Source organism: Notolabrus celidotus, chromosome 21 (assembly GCF_009762535.1).
Source record: "Notolabrus celidotus isolate fNotCel1 chromosome 21, fNotCel1.pri, whole genome shotgun sequence".
Lineage (NCBI taxonomy): Eukaryota > Metazoa > Chordata > Actinopteri > Labriformes > Labridae > Notolabrus > Notolabrus celidotus.
Genome location: NC_048292.1, coordinates 27077213 through 27094396, shown reverse-complemented (window position 1 = coordinate 27094396; position 17184 = coordinate 27077213). Strand labels below are relative to the sequence as shown.

At 42.0% G+C, this 17184-nt stretch overlaps 1 protein-coding gene across 1 annotated transcript in view; it reads left to right on the top strand.

Moving 5' to 3' along the window:
- The window catches only part of celsr1a (cadherin EGF LAG seven-pass G-type receptor 1a), a 145888-nt gene that overhangs the window by 48915 nt on the left and 79789 nt on the right, over positions 1-17184 (top strand). The window contains exons 2-3 of the mRNA XM_034674220.1: positions 11666-12021; positions 12108-12396. Coding sequence (XP_034530111.1) covers positions 11666-12021; positions 12108-12396 — 645 coding nt within the window. The remainder of the gene's footprint in view (positions 1-11665; positions 12022-12107; positions 12397-17184) is intronic.

Sequence of the window (17184 nt, the reverse complement as noted above, 5' to 3'; positions counted from 1 at the left end):
CTTCTGAGTGGCTATGGCTCAGTTCAGTTTACCAGTTCTATCTCAGCTCATGAAGTCTACATGCTGAAGTGTCCTTGGGCAGGACACTGAACCCCAAATTGCTCCCAGTGGCATTGCCCTAGATGTGTGAATGCTTATGATTGAGATTAGTTAATACTGATGGACACTACATACTGCATCCAATGCTATTAGTGTATGAATGGGTGAGTGCACCATGCAGTGTGAAAGTGCTTTAAATGGGCAGAAATACTAGAAAAAGACTACAGAATTAGAAGTCCATTTACTATCTATTGCAAGAACCCTCTGTCTTGGCCTGTACACGTTATTTCCCTGAAAACAGCTTTCCCACCTGCTTTCCGGGCTATTTGATTTGGGCAATCACTGATCCTGGTTCAGTCAGCCATCTGCATGTAATCCTACCTGTTCTCTGGGATGTTAGCCTCCAACACCCACACCTCACCCACACTCCCTGCCCTGTTCCAGCTGCTCACTGTGGAGATGAAAGGGGTCTTTTGTTTGCATGTGGGCACCTTTACCTCTATAATGGCTTGAAGTATGGAGTCAATATACACATCTTGAAGTTGTGAAAAATGTTGTAACGTTAAAACATAAAATTATGTGTGTGTGTGTGTGTGTAAAAAAAAATGTTACATTCACAATTTGTGTGTGTAGAAAAAGTGTTGTGGTTGTGAGGTTGCTAGCTGTGCTTGCTTTGCTTAAACTTGAACTTGACAAAAACACACGCATCTGCAAAACAGCCATGACCAACCCTAAAATCTGGCTGGCCACCCTGAAATCCTTAACCATGATTAGCCTGGGTTAGAGTCAACTAGCCTGTTTGGGTTGTGTTGGAACAGGCTTCTTAGTGCTTCTACATGTGTCAATGTGACTCCAGGCCTGGCTCCGCTCATTATGACAGTTTGTTGTTGTAGTTAAGTGAAATACGATCTGGTGATAACACACAGTGTTTTATTCTGAAAATTAACCGGATGTTTTTATTTTGATTTTGGTGAAACCTGACTTCCTGTCCCACTCCCTCTTCTCTGTTGAGGTTTATGTGTCGTGCTGTGACATCCGGCAGAAATAGAAGTCTTGCGTATCTGATCCAGATGACTCCAACCTGCCAGATCCTCAACACAACAAAGCGGATCCAGTGGAAGTTAACACACTGACTTGAATTGAAACCTATCAGATCCGGTGCTGTGACGGACCGGACATGGATCCGGTGGAATTTGGCCGTTAGTTATACTTACATTGCATGCTATGTCATTTTGCCCTTTGCTATTCCAAAGGAGGAGAAAGTCTGTTCAGCATAGCTTGAAAAGTAGCATATCCCTGCCTTAATATAGAGACCATGACCCTCCTAGGTCTAGGCAAAGCCCTTAATGTCTACCATTGGCTCTGCCCCTTGCCTACCCTGCAAAAGTCAGGGCCCACGTTTGGGCTCCACCACTGTCAGCAAATTTGTGCCAGTGGACAGAAGCTCCCCACCATTGAGTGCAAGCTGACAGGGTTTGTCGAGTGGATCTTCCCTCTGTGAACATTTGAGAGTAAAACTGATTCAAGGTGTTACTACTTGTGATTATTATTGTGAAGGAAACTTGTGTTTAAAGTTTTCTTTCTCAGAACTTCAATCAATCAATCTTTATTTGTATAGCGCCAAATCCCAACACATGTTTTCTCAGAGACGTATTTACAAATATAGCAGGCCTAGACCACTCTATGTCACATCATTAACAAAGACTTAACATCAAGACAGGATATGATCCAGTCCCCTCTTACTGTCAGGACTCGATCTTATCTTATCTTAATCCACATTGAGCATTACACCTCACAGTATTTAAGGAAGGAAAAACTTCCTTTAACAGGCAGAAATCAGGAGCAGGACCAGACTCATGTTAGACAGCCATCTGCCTGTATAGAAATGTACTGTCTCCAATATCCTAACTCCTTTGGTTGTCCTTTAACCCTGCAGTAGTTAGCAAGTTACAGCGGCAAGTTAAAACTTCCTTTAACAGGCAGAAACCTCGAGCAGAACCAGACTCATGTTAGACAGCCATCTGCCTCGACTGAGTTGGGGTTGGAAAGAGGGATAGAGGAGAATAAGAGAGAGAGTGATCCTAGTGATGAGACAGATAGTAGTAGTAGGAGGAGTCATAGTAGCTGTCGCTGGGAAAATGTAACGTTAATAATATTAGATGTAATTTCTTTTTCCTTCTCGTGAACAGTCTCTGGACTGATTTAGGAATGAGGTAATTTTTTAATGAATCCATGTTCTGCTCCAGTAGCCAATTTAGGCATGGCTCTGATTGGGAAATGCTGTTGTTTAGTGAAGGCTTGACATCTTGGGAAATGTTCTGAGACATTACTTCGCCCTAGATTTGAGATTGTTTTGGATCGTTTTTGTGTGTGGGTCTGGGTGTGTTCATCTTTTGTTTCTGCAAAGCTGGCTAAATGTCTTTTGATTGATGGGGCTTTTACTGCGTTAATATCAGAGTGATTTTTTGGGTGATTTCCCTCTCCTTTCAACAGACAGGATGTCTGTCACAGTCTGCGGCTTGCTGATATGTGATCTGCTGTAGGTGCTGGTTGATATGAGAGAGAAAAAAGGGACAAAGGGAGACGAGACCTGATAACTTGCTGGATTCTGAACAAAACAGTAGGAAGTAAACATGGGTGCGATCTTCCACAAGTTCAAATGTATTAATTATATGTTGGCGCGCAACAAAAATATGAAAGGAAAGTAGAAAGATGAGAAATACGGATAATAACTGAAACACTTCACAGCAGTTGTGAGTAATTGTTTTGGGTAGTACTTCTAACACATTGATGTTATAAATGATACTGGAAGAGAATAAAAGAGTTACAAGATGAGGATTAATGTTGCCAGAATAACATGTTTAGAAAGAGCCTACCTCATCACCACCTTTTTTATTACTTTTTTTCTCCTTTTTTTTTCTTTGTTACCCTGTGCCTCCTGACAGTATTAGCTTCATTTTATTGGACACATGGGAACCCCCTAGCCTAAGTGTCTGTGAAGTGATTGGCTGGAAGTCACTCAGGCTATAGGTGCTGTATTGATTCTATTATTTGAGACATTGATTAACAGAGAAAAGGCAGCAAGGGAGAGAGAGAGAGAGAGAGAAAGGGAAATATATTTAGATTATCATCTTAAAGCTACGTAAAGCTTTCAATTTACCAGTCGGTCTATGTTCCAACCCTCACCTATGGTCATGAGCTGTGGGTCATGACCGAAAGGATACAAGCGGCTGAAATGAGTTTCCTCTGAAGGTTGTCTGGACTCAGCCTTAGAGAGGGGGTCAGTAGCCCGGACATCCGGAGGGAACTCGGAGTAGAGCCACTGCTCCTCCGCGTCGAAAGGAGTCAGCTGAGGTGGTTCGGGCATCTGATAAGGACGCCTCCCGGACGCCTCCCTTTAGAGGTGTTCCGGGCAGGTCCAACTGGGAGAAGGCCTCGTGGTAGACCCAGAACGCAGTGGAGGGATCATATCTCCCGCCTGGTCTGGGATCGCCTCGGGATTCCCCAGGAGGAGCTGGAAAGTGTTGCCAGGGAGAGGGATGTCTGGGTCTATTTGCTTGGACTGCTACCCCCGCGACCCGACCCCGGATAAGCGAAAGAAAATGGATGGATGGATGGATGGATGGAAGTTCTGTTGTAGTCGACATAGATCATGGATATGTGTCTGTTTTGTAGCTGTTAACAAATACACCAATCTTTAAAACGGTTGGTAATACATGGAGTTTTATTTTGAAATTGAGTGCGATCCTCATGCCTGACTTCCAGGTCGATCTTCTCTGTTCAGCTTGACGCGTGCTGGGCGCGGTCTACGTCCAAAACAGACTCAACGCATATCTTTACTAGGAGTGTAACGATTCTTTTTAACAACCATTTGATTCATGGTCGCCAATACGATTAAAGGACGATATTGGTTCATTTAGAACGATGCGATCCAAAACGATTCAGTGACTTGAAATCAATTCAGTAACTTTGTAGCCAAAAATTCAACCAGAGTGACTGTGAGATAAACACCTTGATACTGGACAGTCCTAGATTCCTGTTGTTGTGATGTTTTTGGCCCAAGCCAAGTTTTGTCCTAGTCTCTGACTAAACATGCTGGAGAGGCCTGAGGCTTCTGCAGAGCTGATGTTACCTTGATGAACGCTGCAAGAGGTGCCTGGACTGCCGGCGTTGTGTGAAATCCCATGGTGCCTTAGTAGGTTGAAAAACAGAGAAAAACACTGTGCTGCTAATGCTGGCCAGGCTGACCTGTACTTACTTTTTGCATTTCATTAACAGACATTTTATTCACTGACACAAAAAGCACACACTATATGTTTGTAAAATAAGTGTAAAGGGTAAAAAGTAGGTGGTTGGATAGATTTGTGGTGTTGCCATGGTAACTTTACTTGACCTTTACATATCCTACAAACAGTGAGCGACTTATTTAGAACATCTACATCTTTGCAAAAGCCAAAGTGTTTCCACACGCTGGACCACAATGGTGGCTTGATATTTTCTCGCTCGCTGGCTTATCCTCTGCCGTCCGCCATGCTATGTTTTGTCTGCTGGCGTGTGGCGATGGCGTCACAGACAGGCAGCCTGAATTGAGTAACATTTAACATCTTTATCATTAAAAGTGTAAAAAAAACACATCCATATAAAGTCTGCCATGCTTAAATCTAATGTGTTATTTCCTAGTATGGATACAATCCATTTATTACCTTTTAAAACGATGTTAGATCCATATATGTCGCCTGGAAGGCCAACTTGCCGAGCACATACTCATGTAGCTGGATCATAGGAATATAAATCAATACATGGATGTAGTGGAGGAATTGTTACACCCCTAATCTTTAGAGGAGCAGCTAGGGGGCTAGCTCCTGAGACAGAGCTGAGACCCTTCATGGTGCTCCCTGTGTACACATGAGCATTGAATAGAATGGGAACGTATCAGCTGCAGTGTGTGCCACAGACGTAGCGTGACGGATCCTGTATAAATCAGGGGGTAATAATACAGAGCACAAAATGTCAGAGGAACTAACATTGACACGGCAGGTGAATCAACATGTAACGCAAAGGATAAATAAAATAAATCCTGTTTAACCTCACTACTAATCCACACTATTTTGTTCCATACGATAGCCAAACAAGCTAATACTAGCTTACTTTTTGCAAGAGTAACTGTACCTTACCAACTGTAGCCTACTTTATACATTTGTATGGCTCTATGAAATCTGTTGTATTTTTTTCCAAATTCAGTTTTTTCCATTTAAATTTTTTAGAATGCAATTTTTTACCCTTTACACTTATTTTACCACCATAGTGTGTGCTTTTTGCATCAGTGAATAAAATGTCAGTTAATGAAATGCAAAAATCCTTACATTCATTGATGCAACACATCAGTAGTCAGCTGTTCAGATCTGTGTTTTGGAGTAAGAGATGAGTTTTGTAGTGTTTTTGCAGACTTAGCCGGTGCTTCTGGTGGCCGCTTCGACATGTTGTTTATTTCAGGAGGGGGCGGGTGAGTGTTTGTGAGGAGATGCACGGGTGGTGCCACGAATGAGCGGTCCCTGGAAACATTTCCCCAGACAAATGTTCCTTCTCCTCACGATGACAGCATTCCAGTCACATTATGTCCATTTCCACGATATTCCGTGTTTAATAGTAGATTCTGTTTTTATTGGCCAATTCTGCAATTCCATGATCGTGGAAATCATAGGGCCCTACATTTGCAAAGTACTGTGCACACTCGCAGTAGTCCTCATGTACTCTACTTAGCTTTTTCTATTTCCTGTCTCATTTTTTCTCACCTCAACTCAAATTAGTGAAAATAGGAAAAAGTGTACTTTTTGACTACACTGAATTTATAGAACAGCTTTAGTTTGGCTATTAGTTACATTTCAGATTTAGATCATTAATGCAAAATATAATAAATAAACTATGATAGTATGACTATCTTTATTTTGTGGAGGAATCCTCAGGCTACCCAGCAGTCTATAAATAAATTAAATACATTTAAATCAATTAAATTCAGCTTTGGTTAAATGTATCACACCTGTGTAAATTGCAGTTTTTTGAGTTGTGCAAAAAAAGTATGAATTGACTGACCCTCTCACTTCAGTATATTTGATGTCTCACTGTGAAATGAATCTACAGGATAATACAAAACTAACCATGACTTCTAAAAGTGTAGTTCCTCCCCACCCCATGGTCTTAGGTTTGCCTGATGTATGTGTGTGTGGTTTTTTCCAGAGCTTAGTGTGGTTGTCACCCACAGGAACAAATGGACAGAATGTCTTTCAACAATTTGTGATGGTAATGACAAGCACAAGCCACAGACAAAGACCTCTGTCATTGTGTAAATGCTGAGATATATGAGAGGCAGTACTAGCAGCTGATACACAGATTTATGACTTTTGTGTGTGTCTGTGGTTGTGTGTGTGTGTGTGTGGTTATTTGTTTCCATATTAAAACACAGGTGTGTCATCGGTGTGGCTTGTTTTCACACATCATCAACAGCTCTTATCACCTCTTTAACCTTTAACAGTCACTATGCGTGATACATAATCTGTTAATATTATCAGTCTATTTCACAAGTAATTAAACTCACCACATATAAACAACTTAATTAAGTAATAACAGTGATTATGTTTAACAACCTATAAACCTGTAAAAGTGCATTAAGCAAATTATGATGCACTATTATCCTGTTGCTGCTCACCTTATCCAGTGAACTTGCTTAATAAAGTTTTGAATCAACAGTGCAGGGTTGTGCCTTTTGACATAGATGATACAGTTATTGAGGGATCTATCAAGATTATACAGCATCATTATGAATGCTCTTGCCTATACTTATCTTCAGGTCTATCTATTTATACTCCCAGTGGTAATATGTCCTGCTTAACCAGTTTCTGTGCAGCATGCATCTGTTACTTGTTGCTTTTGTGATGTGGATGTGAGTGTGTGTGTGTGTGTGCCTAAATGTCTGTGTGTGCGATGGCATTCTTACACACATAGAATGTATTTTTCTGTAGCGTCTTCCTGTGACACACCTTTTCCATGGTTCAGCCCATCCTCTGCATGTGGTTTCTGTGAGCACATGCCAGCAGCTGTTGAGATCTATAAGTAGAGTGGGTTGTAATGCCCCTAGAAGACAACAAACCACTGTCTAAGTGCGCAACTAAAGCTCAACACTTCACATTACTCGGTTCTTAATTGATACTCCTTGATTACATCGTCAGCGCAGTCTCGATAAGATGTTTTGATGTACGCTCTTGTCTTGTTCTGTCTCATAAACCCTGAGTCACATCTTTTAATAATGATCATTTATGTTATAGTTTTTCAGTTTTGGATACAGGGTTGCTCTGGTTGATCTTTCACATTAATGTTTCCTCCAACATCCACTAGCCAAACAGGCTGGCAGTGCAAGCCTGTAAGAAGCTAATAGAGAGCGGAAAGTGTGGGAGTGCTAAATCTACAATATTTCACCCAGTCAGGAACTAGCTTAGCTTGTATGTATAATAATATGACAAAGTGACATGTCAGTCATAGTGTTAAAGCCATACATTCAGCATTGATTTCAGTATGGAGTTTGTGTGTTTTGATGTGAAATCTTTATTTGTATAGCGCCAAATCCAAACAAACGTTACCTCAAGGCGCTTTAACAAACATATCAGGTCTAGACCACTCTATGTTAAATTATGAACAGAGACCCAACATCAAGACAGGATAAGATCTACAGTTGAGGCCAAAATGATTAGCCCCCCTTGTGAAATCAGATAAAACCCTTGATTTCTCCATGAAAGTGACCATTAACAACAAGTGTTTATAGTTTATTTGTTTCCAAAATAACAAAGTTAAAATGTTCACTATGTTTGACTTGGATATTTTATTGATGCAATGAATTGAAACAAGAAAAGGTAAAAATGACATGTCCAAAATGATTAGCCCCCTCGCCATTAGTAGTCAATAGTTCACCGTTCTGAGCCACACCTGACAACAACCTCTTCAAGTAGTTCTTTACAAGGTTGGCACATGTCTCTGGAGGGATTTTGGCCCATTCTTCCAATGCAAACAGTTCCAGCTGGTCCAAAGTACATGGTTTCTGAGCATGGACATTCACTTTGAGCACCTGCCACAGATTCTCCACAGGATTGAGATCTGGGCTCTGTACGGGCCACTCCAGGACCTTGGTTTAGGTGTCCTTTAAGAACTGTTTGACCAATTTTGACGTAAGCTTTAGATCAATGTCTTGTTGGAAGACCCAGCGATGACATAAGTCTAGACTAAGAGCAGAGTTCTTCACATTATCCCTCAAAATGTCAACATAACTTTCTTTTTTCATGATGCCATGCACCCAAACAAGGCTCCCTGTGCCTGAGGCAGCAAAACAGCCCCACAGTACGATGCTCCCTCCACCATGTTTAACTGTGAGAGCAGTGTTCTGAGGGGTGAAGGACTCTCCCTTTCTTGGCCAAACATAGTCAACATCCATCCATAAAGTTCCATCCGATCAAAGGATGGACTTCCAAAAGTCATCTTTACCTTTCAAATGTTCACGGGCAAACCTCCGTCTGGCTCTATCTCTATCTCTATCTCTATCTCTATCTCTATCTCTATCTCATCTTGATCCACCATGAGCATTGCACCTTGCAGTATTAAGACAGTTATGGCAGCAAGGGAAAACTTCTTTTAACAGGCAGAAACCTCGAGCAGAACCAGACTCATGTTAGACAGTCATCTGCCTTGACCAAGTTGGGGTTGGAAAGAGGGATAGAGGAGAATAAGAGAGAGAGAGTGAGAGAGCGATGATAGTGATGAGACAGATAGTGGTAGTAGTAGTAGCTGTTGACACTGGAGTCCGGCACATCCATAGCAGCAGGAAAAACTTCCTTTTTACAGGCAGCAACCTCGAGCAGAACCAGACTCATGTTAGACAGTCATCTGTCTGACCCAGTTGGCGTTCGAAGAATGTTTTGTAGAATGTTATGGCATGTATATAACGTGGGTAGGTCCAGCCTTACTAGAATGTGTCAAGACCTACATGGTTACTGTCATTTGATGTGACTTATCTTTTCACTACTGAATTTAAAATCTTGCAGGATGTATATTTATCTTTAGTGGCAAGCAGGAGTTTTTTTCCCATGACACACAGGGAGAGACAGGTGTGTATTGCAGCAGAGAAATAAACACACAGTAGCCAACAGATACTTTGTCTATTCACACTTGGTTGAATGACAACCACCATTCCATAACATTACAGCAGCCCTGCAAACCACAGCTGCTGCTTAATGTCACAGTCGTGCAGAGTGACTTGTTAATGTGTAGATGCATGTGTTTGATTACAATCTGTTGCCACCCATGTATCAGGATTTATGTACCTAACAGCCAAGGGATAGAAGTAGTTTTTCTGCATTTCACAAATTGAACATAATGTTGCTTCCTTTAAGTATTGAGCCTAGGCAGTTAACTTAAGGTTAGGCAGAAGAGCAAGCATGTCCACACCCTGACCCTATTGACAGGAGGGTTTACGGTCTTGGGGAGTGACGCCATCTATGTTAGAAAATGACAGTTCTGCAACTCACACACACACACGCACACACACACACGCACGCACGCACACACACACTTTTAGAACATGTGCTCAATATGGTGTAGTAAGCTTTGCAATTTGACCCATCTCCCTGCCCTGCATCTACAGTGTTGTCTCCCCTCCAAATTTCATCTGGCCTCCGCACCTGTTGTCAGCTGTATTTCACCCAGCTAATGCCCTCTGTAGCCTATAGCCATCTGTTACATATATAGGCACCAGAGCTTACACTTGTACCAGAAGTAGGTATGTGACCAGACTCAAATCTCCCTGGGGGCAGAGACCCTGACTTATTCAATTATTCCAAGCTGGGGCTTGAATCACAGTGAAACAACCTTGACTGGCAGGTATCCAGGCGTTTGGTAGGACTGTCACAAAGAAAACAAGTTAAACTATGAAGGGAGGCTGGAAGAAATATAATTGGATAATTCCAATAGGCATATTACCTACAGTTGAAACCAGAAGTTTATGTACACTGTATAAAAAGACACAATCTTTTTTGTTTCTTACAGTCTGACATCAAATCAGACTAAACTTTTCTTGTTTCAGGTCAGGCAGGATTACCAAAATTATTCATATTTGCTAAATGTCAGAATAATGATAGAGATCATTTATTAGAGATTTTAGTATAACTTTCTTCAAAATCAAAAGTTTACATACACTAAGATTACTATGCCTTTAAGCAATTTTGGAAAGCCCAGATGATGATGTCATGGCTTTTGAAGCTTTTGATAAGTTTCTGACATTTAGCAAATAGGAATAATATTGGTAATCCTAACTGACCTGAAACAAGAGAAGTGTAGTCTAATTTAACATGAGACAGTGTGAAAAAAAAAAGATTGTGTCTTTTTATACAGTGTATGTAAACTTCTGGTTTTAACTGTGCTATCAATTGATTTAAGACACTAGTAGAAAGATAAAGAAGCAGTCGCTGCTGTAGATGTCCTGCTGCTGTGGACGGTCCAGACTCCAGCTGCTACGGTCATACCAGACTCCTGCCGCTACAGCTGCTACTACTACTATCTGTTTCATCATAATCATTGCTCTCTCTCTCTCTCTCTGTCTCTCTGTCTCTCCTCTATCCCTCTTTCCAACACCAACTCGAGGCAGATGTGTGTCTAACATGAGTCTGGTTCTGCTCGAGGTTTCTGCCTCTTAAAGGAAGTTTGTCCTCTCCGCTGTAACTAGCTAAATACTACGAGGTGCAATGCTCATGGTGGATTAAGATGAGATAAGATTGAGTCTAGTCAGTAAGAGGGGACTGGCTCATATCCTGTCTTGGTGTTGGGTCTTTGTTAATAAGTTACCATAGAGTGGTCTAGACCTGCTTTGTTAGTAAAAGTGTCTTGAGATAACGTTGTTGTGATTTGTTGCAGTGTTGTGTTGTGGTATGATTCCTAATCAAACAGCAGCTGTTCCATACTGCTGTCTTTTTAGCACCTGTTACACCTCTGTTACTATCTCTAATGCCAGCTCAGTGGCCAGGTGACTTTGTCCCATCATTATGCCTCTGGGACATTTACATTTTAGTCAAGACGTTGCTGCATGCTGTGAAAAACCACTGTAATTCTCCCAAACATGCTTTTTCAACTATAGATTAATACTCATCTTTTTAAATGTCACTCTTTCTGGTTATGATAGGAACATCACCAGCCCCACCTGTTGCTCGTTGTGGATTTCCCCAAATATTCCTGCTGTGTTTTCACATATTTTGACCCCAACTTTTAGGTGATTTTAGTCAGGTGCACTGGCAGGAATGGGTTCATGATTTGGGGTACAAATGTGGCATTCACAGTTGCAGCCTGCCCTGACACTTACTGATAATTTAGGGACGTTTTCCAGAGTTTTGTATATATGTCAATACAGTGATCATATATTCTGAAATGTGATTATAGGTATGTTTGAAGTATTTGACACTTCCATGCCACCTTTTACACCACAGAAACACGTTTGTTTATGATTGTATATTGATGTAAAAATAATGAATTGTTGACTCTTCTTTAAATTAAATGTGTAAAGACGCTTAACACTTAAATATGTTCTCTCCTCTTCCAGATGGAATTCACGTTGTTGTTGCTCAATGCACGCTACGTGTCAACATCATAACTGACGACATGTTGACCAACAGCATCACTGTGCGCCTGGAGAACATGTCCCAGGAGCGCTTCCTCTCCCCCCTGCTCAATCTCTTCCTTGAAGGTGTGGCGGCTGTGCTGTCCACCAAACGGGAAGCGGTGTTCGTGTTCAACATCCAAAACGACACTGATGTCCAAGGCTCCATTCTCAATGTGACATTTTCAGCTCTGCAGCCTGAAGGTGAGCAGGGCAAAGGGACATTCTTCCCATCAGAAGAGCTGCAGGAGCAGATCTATCTCAACAGGACTCTACTCAGGCTTATATCTTCTCAGGAGGTAACAGAGACCTACACAAAAACAAAACATATGCATCCTTACACAAGTGCAAAATAACACAATAGCATGTTTATTCCTCTTTCCAGGTGTTGCCATTTGATGACAACATTTGCCTGCGGGAGCCCTGTGAGAACTACATGAAGTGTGTGTCAGTGCTGAAGTTCGACAGCTCCCCTCCCTTCATAGCCTCAGACACAGTTCTATTCCGGCCTATTCACCCCATCAACGGGCTGCGTTGCCGTTGTCCTCTTGGTTTCACGGGCGACTACTGTGAAACTGAGATTGATCTATGCTACTCAGGACCCTGCAGGAACAACGGAAGATGCCGCAGCAGAGAGGGAGGGTACACCTGTGAGTGCTTGGAAGACTTCACTGGTGAGTTGTCTGCTAGAAATAAGAGAAACATTCAAATCCTGTAAATCTTAAGGTACATCTGATGTTTCACGTGATTTTCTAAATTATGAGAACCAAGTCTCATTTCATTGAAGCAAACTCAGAGGATTTTGCTCGCAAAGAAAAGCTGTAAGAGATCATATTACCTGACTAAGGCTGTAATGACTTGTACAAAACTGCCTAACCCCACTAACAGGTTGTTAAAGCTTCATCATCTATTGTTGAAGCTTAATGGGGTGTTCTCACCAAACGTGAAAAAAATCATTTGTGCAAATGAATTACATGTTAAGTCAATGTAGAGACGCAAATAGATGCGAGTAGAGGTCTGGCGGCACGAATTGCACAAATTGGGCGATGCAAATTGCGCAATTCACGCAAATGATTTGCAAGAGTTGAAATATCTGAACTCCAGTGAATCCATCGCGCCGCGACAGCCAATCAGCATGCCGATCACCCGGTGATGTGTGGTGTGACGTATGGACCAGTGGAGATTCCCTCATCTAGAATATATGGGACACTTTGATTCTATCTCTGTGCAGCTTCCCTGAACTGTGTGACTCTACCTGTTTTTGTGGGATCAGGAATAAACAGGAGCTCACTGTGAGGACAGAGAGGGAGGAGGATTATCTGCTGAGCTGTGAAAAACTTTGTCTGTCACTTGAATCCAGCTACAAGTTGTAGCAGGGTGTTAGCTCCGCCCCCTTTTGCATAACCGGCTTCCCCATTCAATGTCCGCAAGTTCAACCTTGTTTGATAACAACAGACTAGTGTGACGTAGGAACCCCGCGTCCCTCTCGTGGAAATTTGCGTCTTAGGCACTCGTGTACGCATGATTTTGACGAGCTAATTGAGTGAGTCATTGGGGCGAGTAAACACCAAACATTCTTGATTACGTATTCGCACAAATAGCGCAATTGTTCTAGCGCAATCTGGTGTGAACGTGACATAAGGTTGACCCAAGTTCAGGAAGAAAAAAGTTAAAATGTTACAATGTTGATATAGCAACCTGGGTGCACCCCCCCCCCCCCCCCCCCCCCCCCCCCCCACACACACACACACACACACACACACGCACGCACACACACTAGGGTTGCCACCTTTTATTTGTGAAATAAAAGGGACACTCGACCAATTGTTTTGGGCGGAGGGCTTGGCCACTACTACCAGTTCAGACTGACCAAATGAACATCAAATTGGGACACAGGACACTGGTAAGCTCTGCTGCTGCAATCTTGTCTTCTTCCGGTGAACCTTTTTTGGTCATAAAAGTTGCAATGGCTGTCTGTTTTTGTTTGTTTGATTCCACAGCTTGATGCTGTTTTGTTTTTGGATGGATTTCCAATGTGTTTTTCCCTTCATATTTTACAGAGATTTTCGCCGGACTCAAAACGCATGTGGTGGAAAAATTGTCTCTTGTAACTAGTATATGGTTTATTCACACTCTGACAGTGTCGCCCAGTCAGGATTGTAACTAGTATATGGTTTATTCAAACTCTGACAGTGTCGCCCAGTCAGGATTGTAACTAGTATATGGTTTATTCACACTCTGACAGTGTCATCCAGTCAGGATTGTAACTAGTATATGGTTTATTAACACTCTGACAGTGTCATCCAGTCAGGATTGTAACTAGTATATGGTTTATTCAAACTCTGACAGTGTCACCCAGTCAGGATTGTAACTAGTATATGGTTTATTCACACTCTGACAGTGTCATCCAGTCAGGATTGTAACTAGTATATGGTTTATTAACACTCTGACAGTGTCATCCAGTCAGGATTGTAACTAGTATATGGTTTATTCAAACTCTGACAGTGTCGCCCAGTCAGGATTGTAACTAGTATATGGTTTATTAACACTCTGACAGTGTCATCCAGTCAGGATTGTAACTAGTATATGGTTTATTCAAACTCTGACAGTGTCACCCAGTCAGGCTTGTAACTAGTATATGTTTTTTTTCGTGCTGGTGTCTTGCATGTATTTGCTCCATCTCCTTCCTCGTCAGTCGTCTCTCCTCCCATTTCAAATGGAGACGCCAAAAGTTGGTGAAAAGAAGTCCTCAGCGTGGAGTACATCGGTCAATTCAGCTTGCTGTCTCTCTTCGGTCAAGCTTCCCTCCCTACTTGAGCCGCTTTGACATATGCATAGACGGAAAGAAAACAGAGACAATTTTAGAGCACAGTGGACCTTTCTAGACTACAGAACGAAGGAAATCATGAGGTTTTTGCATTTTCCCCCAAAACGGGACAAATTTGTGTCCCAGGAGAGATTTTTATTTTCACTGAGACAGCTGGTGAAAAAAGAGAACAATTCTGTGAAAAACTGGAAGGGTGGCAACTCTAGCACGCACACAAACACACATGCACGCACGCACGCACGCACACACACACACACACACACACACACACACACACACTCTTTTCTGATCGACCTAAACCACAGCTGCCTTAACACAACTGCTTAAAACTTAATCTTATTATTGTGAAATGTGAGTATTTCTTGAAGGCACTACAGAACAAAGGCACAGCTCTTGCTGCTCCAGTTTAACTAGTCTCGATAACACGGCCCTCTGTAATCCACATTGTTTCAGTGGTACCTGTAAATAACAGTACCCCTGTTTTTGTATGGTGTTCACTTTATCAAAGTGTTTGAAGCAAAACACTGGAAATATTGAATTATGGAATCTATAAAAAAATTATCAGAATGTGAGATTGTTCAGCACTTAAAATCAGTCAATCAATCAATCAATCAATCAATCAATCAATCAATCAATCAATCAATCAATCAATCAATCAAGCTAACAATCAGTCAATCAATTTGTATTTGTATGACAGGATAAGATCCAGTCCCCTCTTACTGACAGGACTCGATTTGATCTCATCTTAATCCACCATGACATTGTACCTCACAGTATTTAGCTAGTTACAGCAGCGAGGACAAACTTCCTTTAACAGGCAGAAACCTCCAGCAGGACCAGACTCATGTGAGACAGCCATCTGCCTCGACCGAGTTGTGTTTGGAAAGATGGATGAGGGATAGAGGAGGATAAGAGAGAGAGAGAGAGAGAGAGAGAGAGAGACAGAGAGTAGTAGTAGTAGTAATAGTAGTAGTAGTAGCTGTTGCCGCTGGAGTCTGGAACATTGACAGCAGCAGTTTGTCTCAGGGACTCCAGAAAGGTCTATGGTTAGTAACTTTAATGGGTTAGGGAGAGTTAAGATAAGGGATAAGATAAGGGGGGGGGGGGGGGGGGGGGGGGGGGATGTGTGATAGATAGAATCCCAGTGTGTCAGTGTGCCAGTTCCCCCGGCAGTCTAAGCCTATAGCAGCATAACTAGGAGCTGGTCCAAGCCTGATCCAGCTCTAACTATAAGCTTTATCAAAAAGGAAAGTTTTAGGCCTAATCTTAAAAGTAGAGAGGGGGTCTGCCTCCGGACCCTGACTGGAGTAATAGAGCACTATGAGCTCTTTAAAACAGCATGATTGATTACTTTTATCTTTATGAAAACATGAAATGTGACATTGATTGCTTCCAGAGAAAAAACAAGAAGGTGAAGTCCTCTAGTCCTCCTCTTTCTTGCTCACTTTGTTTTAGTAAAAGTGCTTTACTTTAAGAATGAACTTGACTTATTTTTCACTTGACACTATTTTTAACCATATTTAACCATATGGTTAAATATGGGAGGCAATCTGACTAACCTAAAATACACATTAGTTGAGAAGCCTGAATCACAGCTTATAGAGCAAACACTAATTTAGCTTCTTTTCTACATGGGCTCCTTGTTAAATGTTCAACAAGCATTGAAATGCATTGAACACTTGGTTGACCTTAGAATTAACCAAATATCTGCCTCTGCCTGGAAGCTGGGAGTTTGTAATTGTGCACAGCATTCACATGGTGGATCATTTATGGGAAGCTTCAGAAGCTTTCATCATTCCTATTGGAGTAATTTTCCAAAATATTTCACATTGTCATTGATATTCCCCTCATACTTCCTCCCTTGTACATCTGATACTTGATTGGCTGCCTCTCTCTAATAGAACCTAGAAGGTCCCTGGCAGCTGTCACCCCTCCTCTCCCCCATCTCCCCAAACACTCTACTTCTCCTCTCCCTCTCTTCCTGTATCGTATCTGATGTAATTACCTGATTATACCTGCTTTTGTCAATCATTGGTCATGTCTTCCCCACTCCCCATGTCTATCCTCTCCACTCATCCATCATATTTCCCTTACCAACATCCCTGTGTCTCGTCTTTGAAGGTCACAGTTCAACTCCAGATAGCCAGGGGCCGTAATGGGGCTGATGACAGGGGGCCCGTTCTGTCCTCCTAAGGTTTCCTACATTACAGGGAAACAGATCCTTATAATTCAGCCTTGGAAAAAAGGATTATGCTGAGGAGAGAAGAGCCATTAGCTGGTTCCAGGCTGTGATGTTGTGGTTTGTGTGTGTCCTGGGTGGAGAGATCTTGTCTGGACTTCAAGTTGATGCTCAGCACTGCATTGGACGCACAAACACACATCACAAATAATACGGCAGAAAGAGGTCTGCTGGTGTATTAGTCAAGGAATTTATATGAGCTGAGCCAGGAAACCAGACCCAACTCCCAAACTGTACAAAGCAAGAGCCACATGGTCATTTAGGAGGAATTTCCCTTGGTGAGACCCGTTGCACCAGGAAACTGAATTGGATAATATGATATATGTAATTTGATATCAACATGCAGCCTTTGAGTTATTTACGAGGGCATACTTTTGGCAACCCCAGTCTTGCTCA